Source organism: Odontesthes bonariensis, chromosome 2, assembly GCF_027942865.1.
Source record: "Odontesthes bonariensis isolate fOdoBon6 chromosome 2, fOdoBon6.hap1, whole genome shotgun sequence".
NCBI classification, from domain to species: Eukaryota; Metazoa; Chordata; class Actinopteri; order Atheriniformes; family Atherinopsidae; genus Odontesthes; species Odontesthes bonariensis.
In genome coordinates, this window is record NC_134507.1 from 7,701,212 (window position 1) to 7,721,821 (window position 20,610).

A 20,610-nucleotide genomic window follows, 5' to 3' on the forward strand; every position below is an offset into this window, starting at 1 on the left:
CAACGACGCCTTTGTGTACTCCGTCCAATAAAAACCTAAACTTGTATGCGATGGAAAATAAAACCTCTTAAATTTCCGACGTTCCTGAATGTAGACTTTTACAAACGCTGAACACGTGATCGAAGGCGGAAGGAATTTCTAAACAGAACTTGACCTCGAATATGAGATAGACATGCTTGCAGGATATGTGCCGTTGTAGCTTTATGTGTAATGTGTATATGTAATGTATAAAAAGTAAATTCACTCGTTATTCTAATGGATCCGAATCTGGTGCAGTGGAAATGTCAGGGCCAGGTAAACTGTACACTGCAGGAATTAAACATGCAGATCATTCGCATTGATGCTTGTTACAATGAACCCTGTTTCTCTGATATTTTTGAATGAGCGATGGACTCTGAGATTCTTCTCTTACAGTCTTTCCTCCGACGATTGCGGATGTGGGTCAGTCTCCTGGATCCAGCCCTTCTGCTGTCCTCTGATGTGAGTCGCAGCCTCTGAGTGATCTGCTGCTGTGATGTGATGTGAGTGGATAATGTGTAACTGCTCGTTTTGTTCTCCTCAGGCTGAAATACTCAAGGCCCACACCCTTCTTGGAAGTGGACAAAAACTTGACGAAAAGGTCAGCTTATGCATCAGAATCTTAGTTGTTGGTGAGCCAGTCAACACCGTGGGCCCTCAGATTGTTCTTACATCTCATTGCTCTGCCTTCTCCTCTAGGATAATGCTGCGGTGAACCTCTCGCTTGTAAGTCTTACAAGAAAACCTGGGGTTTTACCACCCAATGAATCAGAATTCACAGCATAAACATGCACGATTTAAGTGTTTATATTTACAGTACTATGCAACAGTTTTGCGGCAGCGATCTTTATTTCTATATATTTTGCATCCATGGAGCCAGACTTTCTTTTGTAATCTTGAATAAAAGCTCTACGGGTTCTCTGAAGGCCCGTTAAAGTTTTTCTTTGGACATTGGCTGTTTTTTTTTATTTTTTATTTCCCCCACTCATTTTCAGTCCAGAACTGATCATTGTCAGAGGAATGTATTTGTTTGTTAAGCCACTGACCTCTGACCTATGAATCATTCGAGCGTTGAAAAAGTTCCAAACTCGAGCTGCGAATCAGTGTTGTGTCCACAGTTAGCAGACGACTTGCAAAGAATCATATTTTAAAGCACTTTGTTACTTGTAGCCTGTCACAGTGTGATCATTTCTAAAGAAAAATTTGGAAAAAAATGCCACAGATAACGCAGTTCTCTTTGGTAAATGGTGTTTTTGCACCTATTTTCCTTTTGGCTGGCAATTTCTGAATAAATGAGGGGTGGCGCGAGACTTTTGCACAGTGCTTTATTGTCAGGTGTTTATCTTCAGGAAGCCGTACTGTGCATACGTCGAGTGTAACGTGCTGCCGCTTTGTGTTTTCAGTCTTCTCTTCACGCCGATTCCGGTGCTGCTCTTCCTCTCGTTTTCCGCCCGCCAGGTATGATCAGTAACATCAAGGCAGCTGTCCTCCATTGTTAAGTTTAACCCGAGATGTAGCACTTTCACGCAGTGTAAAGTCAATATTAAAACTGGCGTGGAGTTGTCCCACAAGTCCCAGAGGAAAAGTCCTTCAGCCACAAATATTAAAGGGATAGTTCGCCTCTTTTGACATGAAGCTGTATGACATCCCATATTAGCAATATCGTGCATGTACATTTCCTTACCCCCCACTGCGCCCTGTGAGCCGAGCTGGTGTTGACGAAGGTAGTCCGGCTAGTTGGCTGGGGGAACAAAAATAAAGTGTTTTGCTTCTCAAAACAATATGTGTTGCATCACAAAATCGTTGTCCAGGAAAAAGTCAGACCTCACAATCGCTTGGCGCTATTTTCTCTCCCTTCGTATCACTGCCTGCTGCCACCTGCCGACAGCCGCTCCTGTTTCAAGGTGCAGACCGAAGTGCAGACCGAGCAGTCCCCTGCTTCCGAGCAGTAAACACCGTAACAGGCGCAGCTGTCGGCAGGTGCCAAGCGATTGTGAGGTCTGACTTTTTCCTGGATGAACGATTTTGTGATGCAAATGTATTACTCTTTTGAACGCATATTGTTTTGAGAAGCAAAACGCTTTATTTTTGTTCCCCCAGCCAACTAGCCGGACTACCTTCGTCAACGCCAAAACGAGGCTGAAACTCGGCTCACAGGACGCAGCAGGGGGTAAGAAAATGTACACACACGATATTGCTAATATGGGATGTCATACAACTTTATGTCAAAAGAGGCGAACTATCCCTTTAAAACTGATCAATCAGTGTGAATGACAAAAAAAACTTTAACCCACTAATGGGAAGTCACAGACAAATCCGTGTGTAACTTCATGTAATGAGAGATGCTTCTGTTCCCATGACTATGTAAGAAGCTAACGTTCAGACATTTTAAGAAAAATAACTAAAGAAGCTATAATTCCCTCACTCGTGCCATTTTCTCTCCAGCATTTCTGCCCATATCAGGACCGCTGGTATGTCCGTCCCTCACCGACACAAACACTTTAGTCTTTTCTTCTTTTTTTGGCTCCGTTCTTTTGACCTTTGACCTGTCCTTCACAGGTTGTCGCTACCCTTTTACCCCACAGCAACGTCAAACCTGCTCTGTTCTGGCAGGTAATGAAGGCTGCTCCTCACATTGGTGGAAGTGCATTTGAAATGTGACATAACTTTCTTAACCGGTGATAAATGTGCTCGTGTAGTTTCTGCTGCAGAGTTACAATACTGGCTTCAACTATGCGAACAGAAACTCTTCGGCGGAGCAGGTAACGTCCTCCAACTCTGCAACGTAAATGCCGACATGGCTGTTCGGCCCCGTTTGTGCGTCAGTGCTCCCGTCTCTTGTGTCTTCACTCCAGGGTAAGACGGCATCTTTGAGGCAGCTCCTGCTGATCGCGGGAACAATCTCCTACACAGCAGTTGCAGGGGTGTGTACAAGTTGACCGCGGTAACGATGATTATGATGATGACTCGAGTGTAAACATCTGGTTAAAAAAAAGTTGCTGATTGTGTCTATTATTTCAGGCCCTTCCTCAGATTTTCATCAATAGACTCCACGTGAGAAGTCCCCCGCTCCAGACTTTCTGCCGGTCAATATTACCGATCCCACTCTCAGGTAAGGTGGTCATTCTGAATGCGGATAAAACTAAACCGTCCCCTCCTCACTATTTTTGGACTGCATTTCAAAATCGACGTATATGAACTTGTTTTCTTTTAAATTTGCATTTGATCTGGGATTGTAACGTGAAACTCTCTCCAGCTGCTCTGGCCTTCCTCAACGTGTTCACCGTCAGAAGCGAGGAGACAGAAACTGGGATCCAAGTGTTTGATTCCAATGGGATGCCTGTTGGCATCTCTAAAGCAGCAGCAGAAAAGGTTTAGTTTGTTTTTTTTTAAAGAAAGGAGCAAATTGACTGAAATAAATTGAAAACCTGCTGCATTAACCATTTGTTTAATGTCTAACCATTTAATCAGGCTGTGAGGGAAACTGCGTTTTCTAGAGCAGCGCTATTTGGTTTGACCGCAACTGTTCCTAACCTGCTGGTTTTGCTTTTACGAAGGTGAGTCATTTTTAAATTCGCTTTTCATCCAGACTGAATTCCCAATTGGTCAGGCTGGATCAAACGGATTTTCCTTTGCAGAACAAGATTTTTCCAGAAGAACTCCATGCTGGTGGCTCCTTGCCGCCACATAAGCGTGGCCCTCGTCCTCGGCCTGATGATTCCCGTCTCGTTCAGCCTCTTTCCACAGCTGGGAACGGTGAGGGTCCTCGGCTCTGCGGTAAGGTTTTTCCTGTGAGGAAATCTGCTGACTCAGGACCTCGTTTTTTCAGATAAAACGGGAGAACTTGGAGGAGGAGCTGCAGGCTGGGCCGGTCGGCAGCCAGTTATTCTACCACAGAGGACTCTGAGGAGCGGCAGGAACACACGTGGAGCAAACGGAAAGATGAAGTGCAGCTTATTCTCCCACCGCTATTGATTATTACTTTCTTAGAAACACTTTTAATGCATTGAACCAAACGTGAATCTATTTATTCATAGTAACTTTATTCTGCTGTGATATTAGATTCATTTATAGATCAAACAAATATAGCATCAGTCCATGGAAACACATTTAGTTCTCAAAGTTACACGAGCATCTCTTTGTAAAAGACTCGCTGGTTTACCTGAAATACTGCAGACAAAACTTATGTGACCCCCAACACATCAGCAACAACAGTCTGAACTTAAGACACGTGATGCAATAAATCAATGTGGATGGAAGATTTGGCACTAACGTCATTAGTGGAATACAAAATGTTAACGTTGTTTTTTAATAAAAAAATTAAAAAAAACTCCCCCATTGTGCAATGCCTGATGCAGCTGTGATCAGATAACCACGCACAACGCAGTTTATCAACTAACTCAATATAACATTATGAGGCTGTCACGTGGGTCGTTTATGCTGCGCTCGCTGCATGAATCCGTCTGACTTTTGGGTGAGCGCGCCATGTTTGTGGAGCTCTGCGCCTGGGGGGAACTGCAAAGCTCTTCCTGTTGGACAAGCTGGAAAAGGATCAGCGCGTGTGCCGCAACATTCAAGAAAAAAGACCGAAGCTCTCCATAGTCCATAATTACTCATGTGGTGTAGTGAAGTATTTTCAACAAATCCCACGAGAAAGACCACGGCCAGCACTGCACGAGTCCCAACCGATCCCTGCTGAAGACTAAAGAGGAAGTCATGTGAAAAAGATGGTCCACCCTTTTTTAAGTTCTAAGGCTTGGCATGTCAAGAAATAAAATAAAATTTAAAAAACATCACCTGATCCTGACCAGGATTTAAAAAACAAGTACATACAACCTGAAACAAACAACACATGACATATTGCAACATGGAATTCATTCAGATAAAACAAAGGAAGCACTCCTTTACTCAACAGCTCGCAGAACCACCGTCAGCAGCAATAACTGGAAGTTGCTTTCTGTGTGACATCATCAGTTCCTCACATCTATGTGGAGCGACTTTAGCCGACTCCTTTCTACAAAGTCGCTTTAGTCGATTCTCAGCTGTCCATTCTTTAGTAGATTTGCTGCTGTGTTTGGGATCATTGTCCTGATCCATCACCCAATTCCAGCCCAGCCTTAGCTGTTGGGACAGATGGCCTCACATCTGACTCTAGAACACTTTGGGCATACAGAGGAGTTCATGGGTGGCTCAATTACTGCAAGGTGTCCAAGTCCTGTGGCTGCAAAAACAAGCCCAATCCATCAGAGGACTCGTGGCTTTACAAACCTAAGCTGCGCCTCCTGCAACCCCTCCAAACGAGCGGTACTTGTTCGCTCTTAATTTTCTAATTGGACTGTCATGAGCTTTAACATTGAACCTGCTAACTGAGGCCCGTAGAGTCTGAGATGTAGCTCTAGGGTGAACTTGCTTAATATCGTTGCTGACGTCTTTCCTCCTTGACACTGTTAACACACACCTGAACGCTCCAGAAAAGTGACAAAAAAGTCTGCTTTTATAGAGGCGCTCACACGTGCTGATGATTGAAGGATCTCAACTCCTCTGAAAGCAGCGAGGGTGGGCTGTTCTTTCCACACAAGGCTCCTGTGTCTCAGCTCAGTTTTTGTTGAATAACCATGATGTAATATGTCATGCGCTGTTTATCTGAGGTTTTGTTTTCCTAATTGTAAGTTAGTGGTGAGGTCATTTTTCAAAAAGGGTACAGTAGCTTCAGATTTGGTATGAAATTGTTAAACAAATGTATCCATTAATTCTATGATGAGGAGTCTCCTCATATAGGAGCAACAGTGCATTAGAAAATCTGACACTAGTGACACTTTTCTGTCCACGCATTGAGATTTCTGTGAGGAAATGCCATTCAGAGGAGGCTAATTATCCCAGCATACAGACCACAGAGCAGCCGGAGTCCGAGCTGCCGACAGTAACCTCGTCCTGCAGCTCTGAGAACAGGTTTATATCCTCAAGAGTTGCTCTGCGGCTGCCAAATGAAAGAGGAAGTTCTCGGTGGCCGGGGGGAAATGATGCTGCTTTAATGCTTCCAGTGTGATTTTAGAGTCTTCACACTCGTCAGCCAGAGCAACCAGGTTGGTAAGGACCTCTTTTGTCTTGACAGAAATGTCCTGTGAATGAACGTTTGGTCGTGTTGTCAGATATAGAACCGTTCCTACGCCCGATGAGACTTGAATGGGTACGTTTCTGTTCTGTGCACGTTCTCACCTTAATAACCTGACCATCAGACCTGTCGGGATCCTCTGCAGACTGAACGATAAGTTGCCCGATGTCCTTGTGCAACTTCCCCATTGCCAGGGCGTCTGTGGTGGAACACTGAGCATGAATGTGAGGGGATCAAAACTCTCTGCAAAAACAGATTTCTTTCCCTTTGAACATACTCTACCTTTGGCACTCTGGGAGACTGTGATGACGCTATCTGGGAGGTTCACAAAAACATCAAACAAGTCCGATCGGTTGCTCACTTCCGGATCTACAAATCCTGCTACGTATCCTGCGGAGAGAACGAACATATTGGTGCATAAATAATTCATTTAGGCCCCCATTAGAAAGCAGAACAGATGCTGGCTAATCTGAGAGCGCACAATGGTTTTCTGCCATTTAGATAGACAAACCCGGAGGCAGCCTCACCGGGGCATCTCTTTAAGTCCTCCAGCTCAGCATCAGTCAGGTGCACGTACGGGTGAAGGATGGACCAGTCTTTTCTGTGCCACGTCAGAGCCGGCAGAACTCTGAGTGAAAACCGGGTAAAGAGTCAGCAGCTCAGGACAACAGTCCTCACCAGATAGAGGGAATGAAAATCTTAAAATTCACCTGGTAAACTCCAGCAGCGCTTCAATCCGGGGATGATGGACAGCGATCCTCTTCTTCAGCATCAGGGCCGTATAGAGGATGATCGCCTCCATACCAAACTGGGACACCACGTCTGAGTGGGAGCAGAGACAGAGCGGCAAACTGAAACCACCTGGGCCTAGCTCCTTTTAAATTGGGATCGGACATTTTATGGGCCAAATGCTAGATTAATTATCCATCCATCCATTTTCTATACCCGCTTGATGCAGTTCAGGGTCGTGGGGGGGCTGAAGCCCACGAATATACAAAATCATACCCAGAAGAAGTTTAGTCGTACCACGGATTAGAGGTGTTCAATATGGACAAAATTGCATATCCCGATAACGATATATATCCCGAAATAGTATTTATTTTCTTAAAATTATATATATACACTGTATATATATATATATATATATATATATATATATATATGAAATGAATGGAAATTTCTGAATTTTTGAATGGCAATGGCGTCTGTGATTTCGCCTAAACCTAGTTTGGACAAAAGTTTTTCTTTTTTTCTTTAAAAAGCGGGGTTGCCTGAAGCTAAAGCTAAGAGTTCATCAGAAGGCGGCCATGAGAGATGCGTCATGTGTTTTTTTTCTTTTTTTTTGCCAATAAAGACAACTCGCACATAACAGAAAATCCCAGCAGAGTACTGCGGACTCATAAAGCTCTTAGCTTTAGCTCGCCCACCAGGAAAAACCGTCTCGTTTTCCAAACAGAGTGCTTTGACCGCTCTCTGTATAACAGACACAAACACCATAATAAAAAGATCCCCTTCAATTTTGGAGAACTGAAGATTCGTCACGCCAGTATAAAATCATCTTCTGTTCCTTATTTGATTACAATAAAAACACTGAGAAACACCTATATGTTTGGCACGCACAACGCTCGTAACAGAAGCGACGTCTTACCTTTGACCGAGCCTGCCAGGTACGCCTTCCGAACATCATGGTCCTTAATGAGAAACGAGCCGTTTTCGTCACTCTGACAAATCCCTTTGGTGAGGACGGTGATGTAGGCCTCCATCATCTTCACTGGACTGCCGTGCTTGATGTACATCCTGAAGAAACAAACGGCACCGTGAAAACAGCCCCAAAATGCAGCATCGGGGCACCGAATGGTGCAAGAAAATGAATTTTCGCCAACACCGTTACCTGCAGAGGATTCTGCTGAGAGCGGCATACTTCTCGGGGTTGAAGTCTTTTGCTGTGACGACTATTGAAAAATGAGTGACCTTTAAGGGGACAAATGAAGACAAAAAAAATAGATAAAAAAAATCAATACAGATGTTTTTGTCTTTTTTTAAAGTGTTATTTTAAGTTGTTTGTTCCTTAGGTAGTACCTTGTTGAGTGCTGTGGGCTCCTGCACCTCCACAGTGGTGATGTAGTACCAGGTGCGACAGAACTGGCCAAACACAAAGGTGTGGAATTCACGGCCATCCTGCGTCAGGCAGCATTTGCTAAGCAGGATTTGCCTCAATTCAGAGCCCACAGATGGATAACACCAGACCCACAATGTGTCTCCATTCACATCTTTTTCTGTTGGAGGAAATATCATTCTCTCATATATATATATATATATATATATAAAAAAAAAAATGCATCTATGAATGCATCTAGGTTTTCTGGGAACAAATCTCCATGACATGGAAATCTCTGGTTCTGGACCGGCTCATTAATGGACACAGGTCAAACGTGCAGGAAAAACGAACCATGTGTCTATGCATGAAATCTGCACAGTATATTTTAACTTATCTTGACTGTTGCTTGTTTTAAATTCATTTAAATGATTTTATTTGTTTCTCTTTATATTCTTTTTTGTATTTTAATGATTCTTCCACTCCCTGCTGCAATGCTTTTATTTTATGTAAAGCACTTTGAACTGTTTGTACATGAAATGTGCTATATAAATAAATTTGATTTGATTTGATTTGAACCAGCGAGGTATATGGAGCCCAGCTGAAGGAAACATGTCGGCATCACACTGGTGTCATGTGATTTTTTTCCCCTGCACGTTTAAGCGAATCTGAGGCGCCAACTTTCCCTTGAGCAGCAACTTACACAAACAGCAACAACAGCAATGAATGAGCTGAATGAATGAAACTTACCGATTAACCCGACGCTTAACATAAGCTGCGTATCAGTCGTTGCCATATTCCATACCTGGAAGAGTTCAGAACCACAAGTTAACTGCAGACCAGACACCGGCCATCTTCTTCCTCTGTGGACACAAATGTAACTGTGAAATACCTCGAGAGTTCATGCAAAGGCGGAATGCCAGAGTGCGATGCAGGGTAGGCCCGATAAAAAAAAATGAAAAATTTGTGAAAACGAGTCACTGGCCTGAATAAAAATTCTGCAATCAACAGACGTTTCCCCCTCTCTCTCTCTCTCTCCTCTCTCTCTGCAGAATCTCTTCCCTCTTCCGGGACGGGACGGTGTGGGGGAGGAGCCATGTTTCTCACAGCCAATCACAAACGGTGAATTTAGCCACATTTTCAATCTCCGCTAGTAAGTGCTTGCTTTATAATCATATTTCTGTGCTTCTATTAACTACCTATTTTTTATTTAATTCTATTTAATTTAATTTGTATTATTTTGTATTAATTTTTATTAATTTTTATTAATTTTTATTAATTTTTATTGGTATTTCTAATTGCAATATTAAACTATATGACTCAAAAAAGGTATATACGTTTTGATAAACGTCTTTTTAAACCTGCTGAAATAAAACGTCTCTGCTGAAAATCATTCTAGTCTGATAAAAGATTTATGTAATTATTTAATAATTTTAGTTTCTTTTTTTGTTTGTTTATTAACTTGTCAGTTTGTACATGTCTCATTAATGCTGCTCCCTTGTTCAGCACTGTAAGTTAAATCTCCATGAGCAAGATTATAGATTAAACAAAAAATATATACACTGTAAATGATTGTACACTGTTTAAGGTTAGCCATCGATTTGATTTAGAATGTCACAGAAAACAAGTGAAAACAGGAGTATGGAAGCAAATACAGGAGAGCCAGTTTGACTCCATTATTTCTGTCTGAACGCGTCATCAGGGAGCGCATACGGGAACTTTTGTCACCCAGAGCTGCCAGATAGCTTAAAATCCCCCGTTTATGAACGTCGAACCGAAGAGCTGTTATCTACGTTATAACGCCACAGGAGGAGTATTTATCGAAACATTTTTTTTGGCCCAAACCATGCCAAATTAGGATATTGAAACAATTAAGAGCTTTCCTCTTTTTATATTCTATATAATATATTTGACATTTTCTAATACATGTCACCACATTTCAACAACTGACAGCATGCTGTAGAAAAGAAAAAAAAGAAAGAAAGAACAATTATTCGTAGATATAACATTTGGCCTTTAAATGCTGGTATGTCTGGCTCACTGAATTAATGTTTTTCTTGAAATTAGAGAAAATTAAATACTTTTCTAGAGGCTCAACAAGACAATTTCACAAGATGTGGGACCCTCTAATTGAGTACTTAAAAAATCTCAAGACCCTTCCATAAGCCTATGGAGCCCTGAGATATATATATTTGACCTTGCCTAATTATTGTCATGTACTTGATTATGTAATGCCCCCAGTGTCTGTCATTATTATTATTTTCATGATTATTGTATATTTATCTATTTTTCTCAATTTTCTCATCACTGTATGGACACTTTAATTCTTACTAGCATTACTACTATCATTATTACTGTTTTTCTCTTTATTTTTATTTATTTATTTATTTAATTTATTGCATTGTTCATTTATTTAACCTTGCTATCTATGCCTATATGTTTTTTTTCCCCTTTACAGCAGTATAGGTGTTGTGGGTGGGTTCTGTTTGTTAAAAAGAAGAGAAAACCAATTCAAGATATTGTATTTAAATTAATCTTATTTTGTGCTTTCTTGAATAAAAAATATACTTAAAAAAATAAATAAATGCTGATACATACATTTTCTTTTCTTTTTTTTTTTTTGTTATAGACAGAGCTAATACTTTCTTCACTTTGTCACCGTTTGCTGATGTGGGACATCGCGAGACCTGGCAACCCTTTGCTAGGCCGCTCACGAGGTTTTTCCTTTCTCGGCCAGCACCGTCGCTGCGGGTGAGTGCGTGGCTTGGATGGACTGGTGAAATTGTAAAAATTGAATTCAAATTCGTCGATTTTTGAGTTTCACTGGAGCGGCTTCGTCATGCCGGCGTATTTTCAACGGCCGGAGAATGCTCTTAAGCGAGCTAACGGTGAGTGCAAACCCCTGCCTCTTATTTAACAGATGCCACACATTTGTGCTAGCTTAGCTTTAGCCTCGTCACCTTAGTGCAACGTTGTAGATTAGCTTCGGCTAAATGCTAATGCTAGCATGAATGGCCGGGAAGCTGTATCGCCTTCGTTGAGCTACGTCCGTAGCTCGTGTTGCTAACCCGCTAAGGCCCATATTTGTGATACTAACTGATGTATATAATTAGTTACATTTTTAGAAAACTCCCGAGGTTGATAACATTCTTGATAGGTATAAAATGTCGTTGACTTCGTTTGGTTGCCACTGTCAAGTTACCAGCACGAGTAGTCTTTGCTTAGATAGGTAAACCGTATGCTAATATGGGTCGAGCTATGTCAGCCACATTTAGTTAACAGCAACGTTTGCAACATCAGAATCAGCTTTAATTGGCCAGGTTTGACTAAACAAACAATGACTCCGGTAACTTCACTCACAAAGTACAACACTAAACAATAACATGAAAGAATAAAAATTAGAAATGCAGGAGTTGAATTGATTGTAAATATAAATAAATAGAAACTATGGGTGGGAATGCTATTCATGGGTGTTCAACAGAGTGACTGCTTGGGGGAAGAAGCTGTCTTTGTGTCGTCTGGTTTTGGCAAGCAGTGCCCTGTATGTGCCCCATTTGTATTGATAGTTCTGATACATTTCTTCAAATGTGCTCTCAGAATTTCTCGAGGTTGGCAAGAAGCAGCCAGCTTTGGATGTTTTGTACGATGTCATCAAAAGTAAGAAACATCGAACATGGCAGAAGATCCACGAGCCGATTATGCTCAAGTACCTGGAGCTCTGCGTGGATCTCCGCAAGAGCCACTTGGCCAAAGAGGGTCTGTACCAGTACAAGAACATCTGCCAGCAGGTGTGTAAGAAGGAAAAAAAAAGAGAGAGAGGAGCGTGCACATATTCAGCTGCTGCTTCCACCGCAGTGCAAATGTAATTTTTTTTCTGTTCCTTCAGGTGAATATCAAATCTCTGGAGGATGTGGTCAGGGCTTACCTGAAGCTGGCAGAGGAGAAGACTGAGACGGCTAAGGGAGAGTCCCAGCAGATGGTTTTGGACATCGAGGACCTGGACAATATTCAGACACCAGAAAGGTGAAAAGGCGGGGAGATGGGAGGGAGGGAGGGGGGTGGGGATGTCTTTTAAAGAGTTTTCTAGGCTGTTTTAATCCAATCCAATCCACTTTATTTATAAAGCACAGTTTAAATGAACACAAAGGTTTCCAAAGTGCTGTACAATTAAATAAATACAATAAAACATAATAAATAAATAGACTGTCCACCCCACCCCAAATAAAATATCTGTGAACATAAAATCAACAGTCTACGTAGTATTAAAAGCCAAGGATGAGAGGTGCGTTTTAAGAATTAGACAGTGAGGAGGCCTGTCTAATGTGCAGTGGCAGTTCATTCCACAATTTGGGAGCTAAAACCGAGAATGCTCGGTCCCCTCTGAGCTTCAGCCTGGTTTTGGGAACCCTCAGGAGCAGCTGGTCAGCTGACCTGAGGGATCGGCTGGGTGTGTAGGGGTGGAGGAGTTCAGAGAGGTTCACTGGGGTAAGACCATTTAGGGATTTAAAAGCAAATAAAATAATTTTAAAATAAAATTCTAAAATGGACAGGTAGCCAGTGGAGTGAGTAGCCTGGCTGACGCGTCCACATCTCGATGAGATGGTGGTCTGGGAACTAGGTGTGCATTTTCTCGTATTTGAGGCGTGGTTTACGAATGCCTAGAGCCGTTTATTGGGCGCTACGAATGTCTATCAAATGGCGTCTGGTTCTTCCCTTGCTGCTTTGCGCGCGATTCATAGCCAATTGTATCACTTATACCAGATGACGTATGTAGAGCGACGGAAATTCGACGAAGAAGAAGGCAATGAAATCTTTCAACGCCAAACGTTGCTCTTTTTTAAAAGTAAACTTGCGTTCTAAACTACTTAAAACACTTTCTAAGGCTGGATTGAACGGTAAAGGTGATTTGATTTGGTGTTTTATTCGCGTGGGTACTTGTGATCGCAGTGTGCTCCTGAGTGCCGTGAGTGGTGAGGACACTCAGGATCGTACGGACCGCCTGCTGCTCACTCCGTGGGTGAAGTTCCTGTGGGAGTCTTACCGCCAGTGCCTGGACCTGCTGAGAAACAACTCCAAGGTGGAGCGCCTGTATCATGACATTGCCCAGCAAGGTAATGACACCCTGAATGTCATATTCATACACCATTTTAACAGTACAGTATCATGGTTAGATGTGGCCTTCGTGTAGCTCACTGGCCCAGTTCAACCTGACATGTACGTTTACTGGGACATGATTCCAGCTGTAAATAAAATGGCGGAAGTCACATATCGAAGTCATCTCTTCTTGTCTTTTCTGCAGCGTTTAAGTTCTGCCTGCAGTATACCCGCAAGGCGGAATTTCGCAAGCTGTGCGACAACCTGCGCATGCATCTGGGTCAGATCCAGCGGCACCACAACCAGAGCACCGCCATCAACCTGAACAACCCTGAAAGCCAGTCCATGCACCTGGAGACGCGCCTGGTGCAGCTGGACAGCGCCATAAGCATGGAGCTCTGGCAGGTTTGTCTATTTACCAAACAACCAGCCTAATTATTCCCAGCTCGGACGTATAAAACGTGTTCTTGATAGTCAACTGTGATGTGTAATAAAATGCGGTACATCAAAGATTAAAGTAAAGATCATAGAAGCGCTGATTTATTTTATTTTTTTCTCTCCGCAGGAAGCATTCAAGGCTGTAGAAGACATCCATGGCCTGTTTGCTCTCTCCAAGAAGCCTCCAAAGCCCCAGCTCATGGCCAACTACTACAATAAAGTTTCCACTGTGTTCTGGAAGTCAGGAAATGCTCTCTTTCATGCTTGCACCCTCCACCGACTCTATCATCTGTCCCGGGAAATGCGCAAAAATCTGACCCAAGATGAGATGCAGAGGTACCTCGTTCGTTCTTCGTAGATGACTTGAGTGAAGTTTCGCCTTGGGAGGGATCTGATAGATTAGTCCATTTCGTTATGATTTTTCAGGATGTCCACCAGAGTCCTCCTGGCAACGCTGTCTATTTCCATCACCCCCGAGCGCACCGACATCGCTCGCCTGCTGGACATGGACGGCATCATCGTTGACAAACACCGTCGGCTGGCGACCCTCCTGGGTCTGCAGTCTCCACCAACTCGCCAGAGTCTCATCAATGACATGGTACATAATGTGCACAAGAAAGGAGCTTTATTTACTTTCATATTTACAGTGTCCTTCAGTACACCCAACCCCTTCACACATGTATGTTTGATTGTTCCTGCTTCAGGTGAGGTTTAACTTGCTACAGTACGTAGTACCTGAAGTGAAGGAGCTTTACAACTGGCTAGAGGTCGATTTTCATCCTCTGAAGCTGAGCGGAAGAGTGACCAAGGTAAACGATTCGCCACCATCCGATGGCAACAAGCTCGACAAACTTATTTTTGTAGTTTTAAATGTTTTCATAAGTTGTTTTAACTTCCAGCATGTTTCATAGAAAGCTGTTTCTTATTTCATGACTTGCTCTGTTTTTAGGTGTTGAACTGGGTGAGAGATCAGGCTGAGAAGGAGGCTGATCTGCAGCACTACGTCCCCCACCTGCAGAGTAATACCATCCTTAGGCTTCTGCAGCAGGTAATTCTTCTCTTCCTGTTAATCTTTCTTAAATGACTATGACCCTGTAATGACTATAATCTTTGTCGTTTTTCTGGCCTTTGTATTAGGTGGCACAGATCTATCAAAGCATTGAATTCAGCCGTCTGGCCTCCCTGGTTCCATTTGTGGATGCCTTTCAGCTGGAGCGCTCCATTGTGGATGCTGCACGACACTGTGATCTGCAGGTAAGAGCAAAATCAGGACAGATGAGAATCCTTCGGTGTTATTGTAGTAAAATGAAACTCGAGTGTCTCACGTTCTTTTGCAGAACGAATCAAACATTTTGTTTCGTTTTTTTTAGGTTCGAATAGACCACACCTCCCGAACTCTGAGCTTCGGTTCTGACCTGAACTACTCGACCAAAGAGGATGCTCCCGTTGGGCCTTTCCTGCAGAACATGCCATCAGAGCAGATAAGGAACCAGCTGACTGCCATGTCTGCTTCATTGGCCAAAGCCATCTATGTCATCAAGCCCGCGTCCATCCTGGTGAGTTCGCCCTTTTCGGACATGAAATGCATCGATGGTATAACTTATGTAGTCACACATGGTGCTAATAGACATAAACACTGATCTTCGTGTTAGCAAAATCTTGATTCCTCTTTTTGATGCATCTTTTTATTCTTCACCTTTGAATTGCATGTTGACGCTGTTGTCCATTTCCAGCAAGAGCGTGAGGAGCAGAACCAGCAGGCCATCGCCGCCTATCTGAAGAATGCCCGCAAGGACCACCAACGCATCCTGGCTCGCCGGCAGACCATCGAAGAGCGCAAGGAGCGCCTGGAGAGTCTGAACATTCAGCGAGAGAAGGAGGAGCTCGAACAGCGCGAGGCTGAACTGCAGAAAGTCCGCAAGGCTGAAGAGGAGCGTCTGCGGCAAGAGGCCAAAGAAAGGGAGAAGGAGCGCATCATGCAGGAGCACGAGCAAATCAAGAAGAAGACGGTTCGTGAGCGGCTGGAGCAGATCAAGAAGACGGAACTGGGTGCCAAAGCCTTCAAGGATATTGACATTGAGGTAAAATGAGGCCAGAAAAACAACTTGATTGTTGATTATTTTTTTTTTCTTTTTCATGGTGGAACTAACAATTTTGTTTCTTGCAGAACCTGGAGGAACTGGATCCTGACTTCATCATGGCCAAACAGGTGGAGCAGCTAGAGAAAGAGAAGAGGGAACTTCAGGAGCGTTTGAAGAATCAGGAGAAGAAGGTAAGGTGAAAGATTAATTTGTTGTAACTTGGACGCGTGGATTGGACTCTAATAATTATTTCTATTCAGATCGACTACTTTGAGAGGGCAAAACGCCTCGAGGAGATTCCTCTCATCAAGCAAGCTTATGAGGAACAGCGTGTCAAAGACATGGAACTATGGGAGCTCCAGGAGGAGGACAGGGTATGTTGGCTGAAATACTGGATCTATAAAGCATGGGAATTGAATTTGCTGTGCCCGGAGTGTAAAATTTAAAAAAATGAATCTGCCTCTCTCATCTTTTAGATCAACAACATGAAAGTTGAACGTGAAAAGGCTCTGGAGCATAAGAAGCGCATGTCCAGGATGATCGAGGACAAAGAGAACTTCCTGTCATCAATAACCGCTGCTCGCAGCTTCATTTATGAGGTAACTAACCATCAGCTAAAAGCTCAGCTCTGGGAAAGACTGAAGCAGTGGTTCAGAATTTCTTTTGTTCTTTGTCTCCAAAAGGAAAAATTGAAAACTTTCGAGGAACGCCTGGTGGAGGAGAGGAAGCAACGCATGGAAGAAAGGAAGAAACAGCGCAAAGAAGACAGGCGTAACAATTACTACCGCCAAAAAGAGGAAGACGCACAGCGTATCCATGACGAGCAGCTCAAGAAAGGTGTTTTTTTTTTTTTAATTATTTCTCTTACACTTATGGCTGGCACAAATGTCCGATAAGTCGTGTTATTACAATCCCCCCAAAAAAGAAACGGGCACCGTAAAGAAGAAAAATGGTGGTTTAAAAAGTGGCAGCAGTATTACAGTGTTCGTAAACGTCACCCAAGTTCTGACAGTGAGAGGTGCAGCCGCGATACTTAAATCATCACTGGTGCTTTTTACCGATGCTGCTCCAGATATTCTTTAAACAATAATCTTTTCTCGTTTTGTGACAGAACGTGATGAGCGAGAACGCGTGGAACTAGAACAGCGTGAGGAGGAGGAGAGGGAGTACCAGGAGCGTCTGCGCAAGCTGGAGGAGCAGGAACGCAAGCAGCGTGCTCGTCAGCAAGAGATCGAAGAGCGAGAGCGCCGCCGCGAGGAGGAGAGAAAGGGCCCGACGGAGGAGAAAGCCAAGGTACAAATAAGCTTTTATGTGTCACACCTGCTATTCAAATAAGACGGAAGAGTTCCAAGAGTCATCGTAGATCGATGGATGCTCAAGGTTCACTGTCATGATTATTTTGTCATTACGATGTGAATGGAAAAGTTGTATTGATGGACATTAGGGGGCAATGGAAACCGGTTTGCAACTCACATCTGACCTAGAAAAGATGAAAAACGATGCGAGTCGCCAGCTGTTTTCAGTCTGAGCCAGAAATGATAAACTCTCTTTACTGACTGGCGTTTTCCGAGAGACGTTTAATCTGCCCCATATTCCCTGAGATGAAAGTAATTCCTGAAGAGCTCTGAACCTTCTGCTGAATTAAACACGAATGTAACTCCACACAGTCGAGTTTATTCACTTCAAACAAGTCAAATGGAAACGTGTCCGATTCACTTTGTTGTTGTTTTTTGCTGCTTTTCAAAAGATGGCTTCAGGTTTGCTTCATTGGTGAATGGAAAGCCGACTAATGTGTCTTTGGTTTTGTAGGACTGGAGTGAAAAGGAGGAGGGGGGTGGAGGAGGTGGAGGAGGGTGGAGGAAGCGCACTGAAGGGGAATCAGAATGGCGTCGCCCCGTGCCTGACAAGTGCGTATCCTTAAGTCCTGCCTTGGTTTTAAATCTAATAAACTGCGAGCGGCTAATCGAAACAATATCTGTGCTCTGATTAGGGAGTGGAGGCAGGAGGGCCGGGAGGACGACCGAGACGACAGAGAGGGTCCGTTCAGGCGGGGAGAGGGTCCTCGCAGGGGCGGGGATGACAGAGGACCCCGCAGAGGCTTCGATGAGGAGCGAGGCCCACGCCGCGGTGGCGATGACGACCCTCCTCCGCGCAGAGCAATGGAAGAAGACCGCGCGCCCCGCAGAGGGTTCGACGATGACCGCGGGCCGAGGAGGGGTGGAGATGACGACCGTGGCCCGAGGCGCGGCTTTGACGACGACCGCGGTCCCAGGCGTGGCTTCGATGATGATAGAGGTCCTCGTAGAGGCATGGATGACTCCAGGGGCCCCAGGCGTGGGGCTGATGATGATTGGGGTCCCAGAAGAGGAGGGGATGATGAAAGAAGTAGTAGGAGAGGCATGGATGATGGGCCAGATCGTGGCGGCGATGATGCCAAACCCTGGAAGCCCCTCGGCAAATCTGGTGAGTTTGACTGTACAGACAGCAGCTTCCTATGTACAGATGGGTTTTACAGGGCGCTGCGCCAATGATTCTGTTGCAGGGGGATGGCGTGAGCGGGAGAAGGCCCGGGAGGAGAGCTGGGGACCACCCCGTGGAGGTGCCAATGTGGACGGGGTTGAAGAAGAGGACGAGGAAAGATCTAGCGATAACCTCAGAGACCGTCGTCCACCCAGGTGCGTCTGGAGTGCCGATTGAGCCCTCGTAACAATACAGATTACATCATGATCACGTTTTCATTGGTCACTGCATCCTCATAGGGAGGAGGGCGTCTGGAGGAGGGGGGGCACAGAGGAAGCAAGCAGCTGGAGGGATTCTCGCAAAGAGGAGACTGACCGCAACGATCGCCGCGACCGCGATGATCGCCGCGACCGTGATGATCGACGCGACCGCGATGATCGCCGTGACGATCGTCGTCCTGACCGCCGTGACCGAGACCAGCGGGATGATCGTGAAATGAGGGCCCCGCCCAGAGAGCAAGAAGAGGGTCAGTGGAGCATGATTCATACTCTCAGTTCCATCCCAGATTTACTGAAAGGTTTTACATAGATGTGAACTGCAATAAGGTTTCCGATTTGTCTGCTTTGCCTTTGCTGTAGCACGATTCAAGCATTACAGATGGGACTTTCTTTTGTTTCCTTTATTTAGAAAGCTTTACAAAGATCTTGTTTATATATGTGTGAACGCGTCTGTAGAAATTGGGCCCTGCATGTTGATTGTTCGGCCAGCAGGGGTCACTGTTGGCTTGCTTCAGAGATTTAACATTTCTACCAGTTCAGTCAAATTTACAAACCTGTGAGCAGGAGTTATTCATGAACATTAATGTTTTTATTTTAATTTTACATTTTCTTATTAAATTTAATTTGTTTCTCCCCCCTCCCGACAACATAATAATGAGCCTTTTTATTTCCTCAGGTGGCTCCTGGCGTCGTGGCGGTGAAGACAAACAAGAGGAGCGGGACAGGGACCGTCCCAGGGAAAAGGAGCGTGAGCCGGATACTGACGGGGAAAAGGGTTGGCGTACTGACAAAGATGCTCGTCGCATCAAGAACGAGACGGATGACGACGGCTGGACCACTGTTCGCCGCTAAACATCTCTCCTCAGACAAATTCAGAAATATTATGATTATTATTATTATAATATTAGCATAATATTCAATGCCTTTTCCGCCAGTTGGATACAGTGTTGAATTAATGGCTCCAATCTTCTCGTACTCTCGTTTTTCCTTTTGAATTAAATCTTTGTAGACGGTAGTTTTCCTGGGAATTTATTTGATCTTTATTTTGTCTTCCTGTAGTTTTGAAATGACATTAACCGGTGAGCTTGCGTACACTCAGACCTCACACAAACATTCTTAACACAACTTGTGGCTTGGAGTGTTTTTACCGAATATGTTGAAGTGAAACTAAAACCTGCTCCGACCTTCAATGCAAACTTAGTGCAGCACCAACGGCCTCTTTCCACTCCTCCATTACACAGCTGTGATGTTATGGCACAGATGATCAACTTCTGTGATAGCGGCGGTGAGAAACCCGTCATCTGTTTCGCTCCTTTCTGCTCTTCATCTTGTAGGAGGCGCTTCTTAACCTGTTAATGAGCTCGTGGAAGTTACATTTTGATGTGCATGCTTAGAATATTCAAATGGTTGCTTCTGTCCTGCTGCAGCCTACGGTTTCTCACCAGGTTGTATGTGCACAGATAAAGCCTTTCATAATAAAGATGTTTGCCCACCAGTCCCCTGTTCAGTTTCTTCTATTAGCGTTAATGAGTTCCAGCACACTTTGATCAAGTCTGTTTGGGATTGAAACAGCAGGGTCACATTGAGATTTCTCTGCAGATTTGTTCAAATGACCTCCAGCTCTAGCTTTATTTTGCCTGTGAAAGTGGAGGAATATCTAAGAATTGTCCCTGTAGCACTATTACTGTTACAGGTGTGTAGCTCTTGTGCTGGTTGTGTTCTTTGTATTGAAAAGATCTGCCCTTGTGGGGAAAAAATGCAATGAAAAGTGCGTCAAGTGTTGATTGTGACAGGCTGCCTGATGAATATGGATGTTGCCTAACATTACAGCCCTCTGTCTACGAACTCAGACATTCCATAATGCAGCGAGGAAAAAAAGAAAGAAACATGAGCATGATCAGTATGTTGAATGTGATTTTTGTTTCGATTGAAGGGATTGCCAGCACTTCCTTCACTGACCGGTAGAGGTCAGGAAAGCACCGCGCAAAGGACCTCCACGCTGCACCACGTGTGATCAGACCAAGTGTGTTGTGT

At 44.1% G+C, this 20,610-nt stretch overlaps 3 protein-coding genes across 4 annotated transcripts; 2 read left to right on the forward strand and 1 right to left on the reverse strand.

Annotated features, from left to right (window-relative positions):
- Window positions 1-119: 119 nt before the first annotated feature.
- sfxn4 (sideroflexin 4) lies at window positions 120-4,720 on the forward strand. Its single transcript, XM_075475162.1, has 14 exons — window positions 120-294; window positions 415-480; window positions 563-619; window positions 718-744; window positions 1,422-1,476; window positions 2,464-2,489; window positions 2,578-2,631; window positions 2,718-2,780; window positions 2,874-2,942; window positions 3,040-3,130; window positions 3,275-3,390; window positions 3,490-3,575; window positions 3,657-3,774; window positions 3,848-4,720. The coding sequence occupies exons 1-14, from the start codon at window positions 256-258 to the stop codon at window positions 3,923-3,925; spliced, it is 945 nt and encodes a 314-aa protein (XP_075331277.1). The 5' UTR covers window positions 120-255; the 3' UTR covers window positions 3,926-4,720.
- Window positions 4,041-9,285, reverse strand: dennd10 (DENN domain containing 10). The gene is made up of 10 exons (XM_075475147.1): window positions 9,118-9,285; window positions 8,976-9,030; window positions 8,210-8,406; window positions 8,022-8,101; window positions 7,779-7,927; window positions 6,841-6,952; window positions 6,658-6,758; window positions 6,413-6,520; window positions 6,235-6,329; window positions 4,041-6,137 (listed from the first exon to the last, which is right to left on the reverse strand). Exons 2-10 carry the CDS (start codon window positions 9,019-9,021, stop codon window positions 5,970-5,972), a joined length of 1,056 nt encoding a protein of 351 aa, XP_075331262.1. The 5' UTR covers window positions 9,022-9,030; window positions 9,118-9,285; the 3' UTR covers window positions 4,041-5,969.
- A 1,658-nt stretch (window positions 9,286-10,943) lies between these two features.
- On the forward strand, window positions 10,944-20,071 carry eif3s10 (eukaryotic translation initiation factor 3, subunit 10 (theta)). Of its 2 annotated transcripts, none has more exons than XM_075475183.1 (22): window positions 10,944-11,113; window positions 11,823-12,013; window positions 12,112-12,248; window positions 13,173-13,336; window positions 13,525-13,724; window positions 13,885-14,093; window positions 14,184-14,355; window positions 14,462-14,566; window positions 14,707-14,805; window positions 14,895-15,011; window positions 15,128-15,313; window positions 15,491-15,838; window positions 15,925-16,029; window positions 16,099-16,212; window positions 16,315-16,437; window positions 16,522-16,675; window positions 16,950-17,131; window positions 17,648-17,745; window positions 17,829-18,301; window positions 18,381-18,513; window positions 18,598-18,824; window positions 19,253-20,071. In XM_075475183.1, exons 1-22 carry the CDS (start codon window positions 11,065-11,067, stop codon window positions 19,426-19,428), a joined length of 3,762 nt encoding a protein of 1,253 aa, XP_075331298.1. In that variant the 5' UTR covers window positions 10,944-11,064; the 3' UTR covers window positions 19,429-20,071. The 2 variants fall into 2 exon arrangements, with proteins under 2 accessions (XP_075331298.1, XP_075331290.1); XM_075475175.1 differs by having other exon boundaries at window positions 17,829-18,299; window positions 18,376-18,513.
- Window positions 20,072-20,610: the final 539 nt, after the last annotated feature.

Coding starts and splice junctions, on each gene's coding strand:
- sfxn4 (XM_075475162.1), top strand. CDS start 256: ATGGATCCGAATCTGGTGCAGTGGAAATGTCAGGGCCAG. Junction 295..414: donor AGTGGAAATGTCAGGGCCAG/GTAAACTGTACA, acceptor CTTCTCTTACAG/TCTTTCCTCCGACGATTGCG. Junction 3,775..3,847: donor TCTTTCCACAGCTGGGAACG/GTGAGGGTCCTC, acceptor TCGTTTTTTCAG/ATAAAACGGGAGAACTTGGA.
- dennd10 (XM_075475147.1), bottom strand. CDS start 9,021: ATGGCAACGACTGATACGCAGCTTATGTTAAGCGTCGGGTTAATCG. Junction 8,102..8,209: donor AGCCCACAGCACTCAACAAG/GTACTACCTAAG, acceptor GTCCCCTTAAAG/GTCACTCATTTTTCAATAGT. Junction 6,953..7,778: donor CCTGGCAGGCTCGGTCAAAG/GTAAGACGTCGC, acceptor GCTCCCACTCAG/ACGTGGTGTCCCAGTTTGGT.
- eif3s10 (XM_075475175.1), top strand. CDS start 11,065: ATGCCGGCGTATTTTCAACGGCCGGAGAATGCTCTTAAGCGAGCTAAC. Junction 17,132..17,647: donor CGACGGAGGAGAAAGCCAAG/GTACAAATAAGC, acceptor TTGGTTTTGTAG/GACTGGAGTGAAAAGGAGGA. Junction 18,514..18,597: donor AGAGACCGTCGTCCACCCAG/GTGCGTCTGGAG, acceptor GCATCCTCATAG/GGAGGAGGGCGTCTGGAGGA.